Here is a 12,004-nt window from a genome sequence, read left to right as displayed (position 1 = left end):
AATAGAAAATTAAAATATATCTCTTGATTAAATTATATATATGTGATATATATATATATATATTTGTATGTATATAAACATGTTGATGAGTAACTTAAAAATCAAATCTAATTTAGAATTGAATTTTTACGTCAAAAGTCCAAAAGGACTCGTCGGCAAACATGAAAGCCATTTGGATTGGGATTCCATTTTTCAATGGAAACCTTTTATAAAGTCCGATATTGTAATGGACTTGTAAAAAGGGAATAAGAACAACGTTCTTTTCCTTCCTAGTGGAAAAAGGATTACCAACTAAGATGCTATATATACGAGTATATATGTGAGAAAAATTATTACAAACACAAGGGCATCTGTGAGACGCACAAATCCAAGAGAGTATCTTGACAAAGAAAATAGTTTTTCTTCTTGGCTGAAAGCTTTTAGAAAAAATTTAGGACATAATTTTATTCAATTTGTTCACGGATGGGTTGCTAGACAAGAGGGGTTGCTATGATGATAAGCAACCTCCACTTTCAACCAAAAGGTTGTGAGTTCGAGTCACCCCAAGAGCAAAGTGAGTAGTTCTTGGAGGGGAGGATGCCGAGGGTCTATTGGAAACAACCTCTATACTTCATGGTAGGGTAAGGTCTGCGTACACACTACCCTCCCCAGACCCCACTAATGGGATTATACTGGGTTGTTGTTGTTGTTGTTGTTGTTGTTGTTCACGGATTTCATTGATCAAAGGGTTGATAGTAAGGATCGGTCTCGGTGTGGATACGTATAAAGTCTTCGCACTATCGAAGAAATATTTGAAATGAGACTCTCTTCACCAGGTACGTTTTAGATCCGATCTTTGATATGTAAATAAATTTTACCTGGCATCGGACTGTCTTCCATAATAGACTCAATGCCATAGTAACTGTTACTATAACTTATGTTTGCAATGCTTTCTGAGTTTGTAGAAGACAGAGAAGCTTCCCATGGAAGAGGCAAGTCGGGACACTGGTCATGGAATAGAGCAGTCCCCATCTTCTGAATTCTTTCAAACTGGAGCGATGCTTCCAACATTCTATCAGAAAACGCGCATTCCATTTCCTCACCAAACTGATTTGCTTGTTTATACACCATTACTGGGATTGCCACGAACAGAGGCTCTGATACCATTTGTAGCGATTCCCCAGTGGAAAAAGTCATTGAAGAAGCTAAGAAAAATAATAAAGAAGAGAAAAAAAAATACAACAAAAAAAGATTCAATTTTCATTAAACATAGACTACAAAAGAGAACTACACGGTATTTAACTAGAAAGTAGCATAACAAACTAGACATGTGTCGACCAACAGTAGTGACACCTTTAGGGACTGAAAAATAAATAAAAAGGACTCAATCAATAATAACTAAACGTAGGACCCAAAAACATAAAATATGAAAAGCTGCTTATACCACCAAATGCTACAAAAAAATTCTAAAATAACTGGCCGAACTTACTTGGAATAGCATTGACACTTCTACGTAATAGCATACATGACTTGGAATTTGGATTAATTACAAAATATTAGAAATAGGTAGACCTAAAATCAAGAAATAAAATATTACAAAAAATTTAAAGATCTCCTCATCCAATCATATCTAGCAAAGAGATAGAAACCAATAATAAAGGTCGAAAATATGATACATACTAGAAACTAATGCTTACTAGAAGAGTTTTAGAATATTAAAGATGTAAGAGTTGTGAATCCTATTGAAATATTATGGACAGGTACATCAAAATTCTAATTTCAACCAGTTAGTGTAATAGACACAGGTTTTTGGTGATATAATTCCATCTGGTGTACACTGACTAATTATAGGACAAGCATCACAAAGAATTGAATCTTTTTTTTTTGTAACTATCAACTTTTTATTAATTACCAAGGTATCATTTACAAAATCAGCTAGACTTTATAATACAGTCCGCATTGCTTATAGTAACTATTAAGAACAACTCACTATAGCATTAAAAGAACTCTCTATCTATGTTTACTCTCTCCTTCTTATCTAGAAAATTTGTACTTTTGGAGTAGTATCTTAGTAGTATCATTGGCTCTAACATGACATGTATATGCAATCTCTCTAGCTATTGTTTCACACGTGCTTTCCTTCTAGGCAAATAACATGTTGTTCCTTTCTATTCAGACTGCATAAACAAACTCTGTAAATACCAGCTTCACTAGTTTTGCCTGTATAGTTTTTCCTTTTGTATTCTGCTCGATCCGTGCTGCATCTGGTTCCATGAGCTCATTTTCACCCAAGTGATTTGCATCCACTTCATTAGTTTATCCCAAACATATCTTCCAATTGCACATTCTGCAAATAAATGATCTCTGCTTTCAGCTGCCAATTTACACATGACACAGTTAGTATCAACTTGTATTCCCCAGCTTTTCAATATTGTAGCGGTGAATATCATGTTTTGTTATTGGAGCCATGTTATAAAAATTGCTTTTTTCCTTGCTTCATTGCCACAAATGATGTTTTTCCAGGCATCTCTGGGCAGATCCCCTAGCATTCTCAAGTAAATGTTTTTGATCATACTTTTGCTATTTAGGTGATCTTGTTGCACATGACACAGTTCCTCTCTTGCTTTGAGTATTTTCCTAACCATCCAACTAGCTTGTTGGGGAATAGGCATACTCTCCAAGGATTGTTCTTTTATATAGTATTCAAGAATCTACTTAATCCAAAGAGTGACTTTCTTAGTCTTCAGGTCCCGGCAGATCTTTATTATGGCTGCTTTGTTCTAGAACTTTAGATTTGTGAGATTCAATCCCCCTACTGCCTTTGGCATACACATCCTACTCCATGATACCAGTGATTTTCTGGTGATTTCATTTACTCCAGACCAGATAAAACTTCTGCAATATCCTTCAATAGATTTCATCACCTTAGCAAGTATGATAAACATCTGTTCCCAATAGGATTGAATACCAAATAGTACTGACTTTACAAATTGGACTCTGCCTGCATATGATAACTTTTGAGCTATCCATGATGAAATTCTAGCTGTGATCTTGATTATTATAGGCTGTCATTCTACCAGTTTCAGTTTTCTAGTGGCCAGTGGAATCCCTAGGTATCTGAATGGTAAGTCACCATGTCTATATCCAAGTCTCTGCTGGATTTCCTGCTTGGTAACTTCTGATACACCACCATAGTAGATAACACTCTTGGATAGGTTAGCCTGTAATCCTGAAGCATCTGTGAATATGCCAAACTTTTCATGTAGAAGCCCTACATAGATTGTATCACCTTTAGCGAACATGAGGAGATCATCTGTAAAGCACAGGTGTGTGACATTTAGTTTAGAACATTTTTGGGTGATACTTAAATTGCTTCTCTTCCTTTAGGGTACTGAGACTTCTACTCAAATACTCCATGACAATAGCAAATAGAAAGTGAGACATTGGATCTCCTTGTCGAAGTCCTCTGTCAGCATCAAAGGGTGGAGTTGATTCACCATTTATAATTATGGAGTAGTTGACAGTTGTAACACACTCTATCACTCATCTGATAAACTTTCTAGGGAAATTCAACTCTATCAACATTTGCTCAAAGAAACTCCAATCCACAGTGTCATATGCTTTTTGAATATCCACCTTAATCATGCATATGGGTGAGATGTATTTTCTTGTATATGTTTTCACCAGTTCACGGGCCATAATCACATTATCTGCTACGTTTCTTCCTGGGATAAATTCTGATTGAGTCTCTGTAATAATGGTTGCAATCACCTTCTAGATTCTGCCTGCAAGGATTTTAACTATGATCTTGTATAGGACAGTGCAGCAGGCAATTGGCCTATACTCTTTGATTGTAGCAGGATTGGCTACCTTTGGGATCAGGGTAACTGTTGTACAGTTAATTCCTTTATACATTTTGCTTGTTGTGAAGAAGTCTTGTACAACTTCAATGATTTCATTTTTAATGACAAGCCATGCTCTTTTATAAAACACAGCATTATAGTCATCCACACCTGGAGCTTTGTCATCTCCTATGGACTGAAGCCTTTCATAGGAGATTAATGTATCTGTAATCTTGAATATGCCTGGGAAAAAAGCCAGCTCGGTACACAAAGCATTCTATGTTCATGCAGCTCTGGAGAAGGGCCGCACACAAAGGGTGTAATGTAGACAGCAATTAATAGTTGCTTCCACGGCTTGAACCTGTGAGACGGCAATTAATGGCTGCTTTCACGGCTTGAACCTATGATCTAAATTAGGTCACATAGAGACAATCCTATAGTCGTGAATATGCCTGAAAATTAACAATTATATCAAACGAGCTGTTGATTAGTTTTAAAGTTGGATATTGACACTTTTAAGTAAATTGTACCATACTCACACTTTAAAATTCTGAGTCTGACTTTAATTATGTCAATACAATTCACGTATTTCTTTTTTTCTTTCTTTTGGTAGACAACTATGAATTCATTTTACTCTAATAGCAAGGTTAGGGCCAGTAGAGATAAAAATGCTGGGTAATTTCTTCTTATCTGTCTAAGCTTTAGTGGATAGAATTATCCTATACATATATTGGTAGGAGAAAACGGGTACCCATAAACTCAGTCGAGATGCACATAATCTGGCTCCGACACGGCAGTTATTAAAATAACAGCAAAGTTATGGCCACATAGTAATCGTGAAACTAGTCAAGTTATGATTAATCCTCAAAAAGTTGGAGTAAGACGAGATAAATGGAGCAACATGAATAGTAAGGACTCATATAGCTGACCCCAACTTGCTTGATATTATTGTCGTCGTCGTTAGAGTACTAGTAACCAAACTGTTTGGGGACCTTTACAATAATATTCTGAAGTAAAGTGGCATTTTTGCTTATTTATAATTCAGCTGAAGCAGAATACAAATCCCCAAGGGAATAAAAGTTTCACACAAGATCTTTGGCACCACTTATACAAGGACTTATTGAAATTAAGGGTTATTGTACAGGACTATATTTTGAGAACTAATTGTCATATGAGCTTCTCTCTCCCTAGAATGACATATTATATGTTACTAATAATATTCTTAAACAAGTAGTCAACCAAAAAAGGAAAAAGGATCAAAAGAATGGCATCCACATTTAGCTGCTTATCCTAATGATGGCTTCATTCATAAATACAGCTGCCATAACCTGCCATTGTCAAGATTCCATAATTGATCAATCAGCAATCTTGAATAATATTGTCAAAATTGCATAATGTAAGTGTTATAGCAAGAAAATAGATAACAACAACGCATTAATCCTAAGCAAAACTGGGGTCAGACTATATGAATCCCGGTCCCAATAACGAAATTAGAAATTTATGTAAGGGCGTTCATAATATACTAAAATGTCACGCATAAAATTTAAACTTGTAACCTATAGTAGTTTTTGAACCACCTTTACCACTAAAATGTCATGCCCAAAAAAAAAAATTAAAGAATTAAAGGTGTTACTTACTTGGGTCAGTCAAAACAATGAGGGCAGAATTACCAAAGTGACAATTCCAATAATTCCTTCCCTTAGCTTGGTAATAGAGGTTCATAACAATAGAAGCATGGTTCATGAGATTATCTGGGGAAGAACAAGGGCAACCCTTTTGCAAGATCCTACAATCAACCTGAGAACATGCATAATTTATGTTTTCTTGTAGTGTTTTCTGATCTGATGAAGGTTTAGCTACACACCAAGTTTTCTGCAAAAAACAAATGCAAAAAGATTAGTAGTCCATCCACTTATCATTTTCTTGTAAAAAATTTCCATTTAAATATGTTATTGAGTTCTTGAATACCTTTTCATTTGCTAACACCAATGTTCCCACTGTAAAAACAAGAATGAAACAGTAAGTATCATATTAACAACCATTGTAGAAGAGAAAACAACAAGAAAAAGAGCAGACCATCATTTGGTAGAATGGATTAAAAGGGCAGCCCGGTGCGGGGTCCAGGGCCGGACCACAAGGGTCTATTGTACGCAGTCTTACCCTTCATTTATGCAAGAGGTTATTTTTACGGCTCAAACTCGTGACCTCCTGATTACATGGCGTCAACTTTACCAATTATGCTAAGACTCCCCTCATTTGGTAGAATGGATTGCCAATGCTAAAATAAGGCAACTAACCAAAAATTACATTGATAATGTATAAATTGTATTACATCCTATGTTGTTCGGACTCTTCGAAAATGTCTCCGGCTATATGTCAGATCATCCATAAATAATACATTTATGAAGAATCCGATACGGGTGGACAGTGCTTTGGATAGTTCATAGATTACACCATCAATGAGTATAAGGTATATAGATATGAGAAATGAACAAAATAAGATGTCTAAATCACATGTCAAAAGTTAAATGGTTCTGTTTTTTCCTAGGGAAAAGAGTTAAAATTGTTGTACTGTTAACTCATTTTGAGCCAATGACAGAGCAAATGATATAAGAGTTTGTGTACAAACCTGAAATGTGGGACAAAAGTAGGAAGCAAAGGGTGAGAGCTGCTTTAACCATAGGTGTGTGTGTTTTAAAACAAGGGATACTCGGCAGAAGCTAAAGTGATTGTTGTGGTTTTCAGTGAGGAAAAGGTTCAGCATTTTAAGGAAAGAAAAAGGCAGAGGCTTAACGGCTAATTTTTACTTGGATAAGAGCCGTTACAAATTAGGTGGAATCTTGTGGGGGATAAAGGGACAAAGAAAAGTCCATTAGAAACAGTAATGCTTTTTTTAATTTACAAATTGCCTTTTTGTATTCTAATAATCAAGAGCTACCTAGTAACCGTTTGGCCCAAGAATGTTTTTAGCATAATAAGAAAGTAGCTGGCATAACGTGATGGAATTTCATAATATGCTGGAAGTTTATATATTGAAACTTTATAATCCAGCATATTATGTTTGAATTTTTTGTGTTTCAGCTAGGGTATGTTTGTCCAAATTTTATCTCTGGATAAAATAATAGATATTTTTCAATGACCTTACAAATGATGGTTATTTGTCAATTATCAGTCCGAAAACTGGCTATTCTATGTTATTTTGACTATTTTCCAAGTTACCGAGCATGTTGTCCGGTCCAGCCCCTCTCTCTAATACCCCTAACCCGGCCCCTTCCTCTATACCGGGCCATTTTGGTTCGTGTTTTAATGCGTCTGGCGGGGCCTGATGCGGGCCGACACGGCCCACCTGCCACATTTAGTTGAGCTTAATTGGTCCTGATGTTGAGGTGTTGATGGTAAAAATAGCATGGGTTAGCCAGTTTTCGGACTAGTAATTGAAAAATAACCAGCGTTTGTAAAGTCATTGAAAAATAGCCACTATTTTGTTGCAACACGGAAAGTTCAAGCATAATATACTGGAGATTGGAGCACCTGTGTATGAACTTCCAGCATATTATGTTGGACCAGTATATTATGCTGGAACTCCAATATACTAGAACTCCGTCATAATAAACTAGAGTTCCAGCATAATATACTGGTCCAGCATAATATGTTGGAAGTTCACATGTAAAAAATTCGAACTCCAGTATATTATGCTGGAATATTTTCTGGATTTTGAACAGTGTTTTCATTCAGATTTATCTTTACATAAAAAATGGCTAAATTTCGATTACTTTTGAAATTATGGCTATTTTTCAATTACCACTTATAAATCTCATTATTTTTTAATTTCACTATGTTGATGTTAATGAGCTTAATCCAGATTGATTTTGGTGACCAGCATATTGATGTGTCAAAATAGCTGTTGTCTCTGTGTTAGAGCATCAAAGTGAATAGCTTAACGCGTCTCTTGTCTTCATTCAATCAGTGGAGCTGTCAAAGCTTGTGAATGGTGTATAAAGTATTGCTAATATATTGCTACTTAATATATTATGTAAAAATATATTTTCAAGCATTTTAGAGTATCTTATTTCTTAGGTCAAGTAATTTTCTAAAGCCATGTACTATAATGAATATATCTGTTTCAGATTTCGCAAAACAGGAAGGATGAAATTTACTAAATGCATGACACCTTTACCATCCATAAAGACAAAGTGAAGAAATAATATGAGAGAGGGAGAGATGGACCTTATAGTCGGGGTGGAGCTAGAAGTATGGGTACTGATTCGGCCTAATGTAATAATTTTTTGTTTAAAAAATATATTTGTATTAAAAAGTTTATTAAATATATATAAATATTAAATTTATAACTCAGTTATTAGTATTTAAAGTTATTTTTTTTAAATTCAAAACCTATATAATTAAAATTTTAGCCCGGCATCTACTTATTGTGATAAACTTACTTTCTAATCATTATATGAAAAATAAAAATGAAAGGACCACATTGAGCAACAAAGAAAAAGTTAACAATGATGGAAACATGGCCAAGTGCATGCGGCAGGAATATAATTTTAGATACCCCACCACGTCAGTACCATTGAGTCAACAAGTAATGAAACTAGTAAAGAAAAATACTAACCTTGTTATAAAACAAAAGAAGAATAATGTTGCTGAGAAAAGTAGGAGAAAGAATTCTTATTGATTTGGGATGAATTATCATAGAATATAATCTCTCTGTTTATAGGAAAAAAGTAATTTAGTCACCAAGTAACAAACCCTAAGATCTTTCTAAAATATATAGACGTTCATCATAAATAAAATACTATTTATAGCACTCCCCTTGAAACTCTATTCACCAGATAATTTGCCTCGTTAAAACCTTAACTAAAATAAAACACAGTGAAAAAAAATTCTAGCGAAGCAAAAATAGTACACATATCTAACAATACGCCTTTTGGTTGACTCATTAAAAACCTTTCAAGGAAAACTCAATGGGACAAAACCTTATAAGAGAAAAAGAGTACAACGCGTATTAACTCCCTCTGATGGTAGCATCAATTCACATCTTTGAGCTTTCGCATTCCAATTTTATGCACCATCTTCAAAACATTGTTGGTAGAGATTTGATAAACAAATCAACCATATCAACTTGTATGAATATGTTGCACCTTGAAATTGTCATTTTTGATAGATATATAATGTCTTCATATAATGTCGTGGAATGGCCTTTTCAATATCTCCATAGAGGCAAAAATTCTCGCTACCACATTATCATGCTTATAGTTATAGCAATATACAAATGTGCACAAATTGCACTTAGGATGCGGTAATTCAGGACCAAGAATTGTATATACTTTAATTGATTTAAATCCTTTAGGGATTGTCACATAAGCTAAGTCATATAAGCCATATAAATATACTTTAGATGCATATCAAGTTTTTATGTCATGCTAGACATATAAGATAGATAAAGGTGATTGCACACATCATTGACTTTATACTTTCAAGTGTTTGAACTACATAGCCAAAACCACATGTCTTTAATATGAAACCAATTCTATTCGAATTGTGTCTCTTTCATTTGGCCAATATTTTTGTGCTTGTAGGCGACAGACTTAAGATCCTCATCTATACTTAACGCTATCATAGATGTCGTCGACGAATATTTTATATCGGTTCCACTCTCATTTTTTTTCCCATAAAGACATAACATAGAGATTTCTTCATTTATATTTTCAGGTACCTGAACCTCTCCTGAGATTTTATGAAGTGTTATGTCATGTGATCTTTTAAAGTACTTGTGTCACGACCCGAAATTACTACCTTCGGGACCGTGATGGTGCCTAACATTTCACTTGCTAGGCAAGCCAACGTTAAAATAATATTATCCGTTTTAAAATAATTTTTAAATTTATTAATAACAAAGAAACAAATGCGGAAGTAAAGTCTGAAATGTAGTGAATAATTCATAAAAATAACGGTGTCTAAATACTATCCCAGAATTTGGTGTCGTAAGTGCACGAGCTTCTATAATAATACAAATAAAGGTCTGAATAAAATAGAGTTGTCTGAAACAAATACACAGCTAAAGTAAGCAGACGGGGACTTAAGAACTTCGGACGCAGTGCAGTTATACCTCAAGTCTCCTCTGGGTAGCTGAAATCCGAGCAAGTCTATGGTACGCCGCTGGGATCAACTCTGAAATCTGCACAAGAAGTGCAGAGTATATTATCAGTACAACCGACCCCATGTACTGGTAAGTGCCGAGCCTAACCTTGATGAAGTAGTGACGAGGCTAAGGCAGGTCACTTACATTAACATGTACGCAATAATAGTAATAACCACAATAATAGAAATAAATCAGGTAACTCATTCTTATAGTTGAAGTCAACTCAGCAATCATATCCAATTATTATTTCAATCAATTCCCGTTGCAGCGTGCAAACCGCTCCCACAATATATTCATATTCAATTCTGTTGCGGCGTGCAACCCGCTCCTCCAATACATTTATTTTAATCAAGTCTGTTGTGGCGTACAACCCGATCCACCAATACATTTATTTTAATCAAGTCTGTTGTGGCGTACAACCCGATCCACCAATATATTTATTTTAATCAAGTCTGTTGCGGCGTGCAACCCGATCCACCAATATACATATATCGACTTTTAAGCAAGTCTGTTGCGGCGTGCAACCCGATCCCCCAATATATTCATTTCAATCAATTATGTTGCGGCGTGCAACCCGCTCCTCTAATATATTCATTTACCAATTCTTATAGAAGAAATTCCCCAATAAATGCAACAATTAATATAAAAATTATAAGACAATAAACATACAATAATTATGATTCAATTATGATACAAACAATGACAAATAGCAATTTATTATGAAAATCAGGGAGAAAATAGGCAGTTTAATATTTAATATGTTAAATGTCAAGTAGCAATTAATGCACATAAATCAAATAAGCATGTAACAATTATTGCAGGAATTCAAGAACTAATATTTGACAAAGAATATTAAAACAATTTAGGATTTTCAAATAATTATGCAAACAATTAATTTGACGACGTATAGACACTCGTCACCTCGCCTATACGTCGTTAACAAGCTTTTTACATAACAAATAATTTAAGGGTTCTATTCCCTCAAGTCAAGGTTAACCACGACACTTACCTCACTTTGCAATTTCAATCAATTACTAGACCACATCTTTTTCTTTTAAATTTATCTCCAAAAGCTTCAAATCTATTCACAAACAATTCGATATACTCAATACGAATCATAGGAATTAATTCCATATGAATTTACTAATTTTCCAGATAAAATCCGAAATTCACTTTAAAAATTGACAGTGGGGCCCACATCTCGAATCTCGAAAAAACTTACGAAATTCGAACACCCATTCCGATACGAGTCCAACCATACAAAAATTATCCGATTCCGATATCAAATGGATCTTCAAATCATAAATTTTTATTTTTTGGAAAGTTTTACAAAAATTCCAATTTCTTCCATCTAAATCCGAAATAAATGATGAATATAGACATGGATTTATGAAATATAATCACTTTTGGTTATAGAATACTTACCCAATTCAAAGTCGTGAAAAATTGCTTTGGAATCGCCAAAATCCGAGACTCAAAACTCAAAAATGAGTAAAAATGGCTAAAACCCGATTTTATGTGTTCTATCCAGCATTTGCGGAAATTTGACCGCATCTGCGGTTTCTGCTTCTGCGAAAATTTTACCGCATCTGTTGTTCCGCATCTACGAAAAATTGACCGCAGGTGCGATTACACTAGAAGGCCAAAATTTTAGATTTTTCCTTAAGTCCAAATTTTAATCCGTTAACCATCCGAAACTCACCCGAGGCCCCCGGGACCTCAACCAAATATACCTAACAAGTCCTAAAAACATAATACGAACTTACTCGGGGTCTCAAATCACATCAAATAACATCAAAATTACAATCCATACCTCAATTCGAACTTTTGAGTTATTAAATATTTCAATTTGCAAATCTCGTGCCAAAACATATTAAATGAATCCGAAATGACTTCAAATTTGGCACACAAGTCCTAAATGATTTAGCAGAGCTATTCCAATTTTTATAATCGAATTCTGACTCCGATATCAAAAAGTCAATCCCGTGGTCAAACTTGAAAATCTTTAGCCTTTAACTTACTAGTTTATGTTAAA

General features: G+C 34.6%; 1 protein-coding gene and 1 long non-coding RNA gene across 2 annotated transcripts; one reads left to right on the top strand and one right to left on the bottom strand.

The window, feature by feature from the left end:
- The first annotated feature begins 348 nt into the window (after positions 1–348).
- On the top strand, positions 349–2,043 carry LOC142166973 (uncharacterized). The gene is made up of 2 exons (XR_012697505.1): positions 349–815; positions 945–2,043. It is a non-coding gene; the product is annotated as an uncharacterized LOC142166973 (long non-coding RNA).
- A 2,703-nt stretch (positions 2,044–4,746) lies between these two features.
- LOC107802903 (glucan endo-1,3-beta-D-glucosidase) lies at positions 4,747–6,576 on the bottom strand. The gene is made up of 4 exons (XM_016626488.2): positions 6,451–6,576; positions 5,790–5,818; positions 5,459–5,693; positions 4,747–5,149 (listed from the first exon to the last, which is right to left on the bottom strand). The coding sequence occupies exons 1-4, from the start codon at positions 6,500–6,502 to the stop codon at positions 5,124–5,126; spliced, it is 342 nt and encodes a 113-aa protein (XP_016481974.1). The 5' UTR covers positions 6,503–6,576; the 3' UTR covers positions 4,747–5,123.
- Between the last annotated feature and the right edge of the window lie 5,428 nt (positions 6,577–12,004).

This window comes from Nicotiana tabacum, chromosome 12 (genome assembly GCF_000715075.1).
Source record: "Nicotiana tabacum cultivar K326 chromosome 12, ASM71507v2, whole genome shotgun sequence".
NCBI classification, from domain to species: domain Eukaryota; kingdom Viridiplantae; phylum Streptophyta; class Magnoliopsida; order Solanales; family Solanaceae; genus Nicotiana; species Nicotiana tabacum.
The sequence above is the reverse complement of the archived record's forward strand: the minus strand, read 5'-3'. Positions and strand labels throughout refer to the sequence as shown.

Bases quoted from the DNA above. Each gene is read 5' to 3' on its own strand.
- LOC107802903 (XM_016626488.2), bottom strand. From the start codon at position 6,502: ATGGTTAAAGCAGCTCTCACCCTTTGCTTCCTACTTTTGTCCCACATT. The intron at 5,819-6,450 runs GTTTGTACACAA...TTGTTTTTACAG, and splicing joins ACTTTTGTCCCACATTTCAG to TGGGAACATTGGTGTTAGCA. The intron at 5,694-5,789 runs GTATTCAAGAAC...TGTTTTTTGCAG, and splicing joins TGGTGTTAGCAAATGAAAAG to AAAACTTGGTGTGTAGCTAA.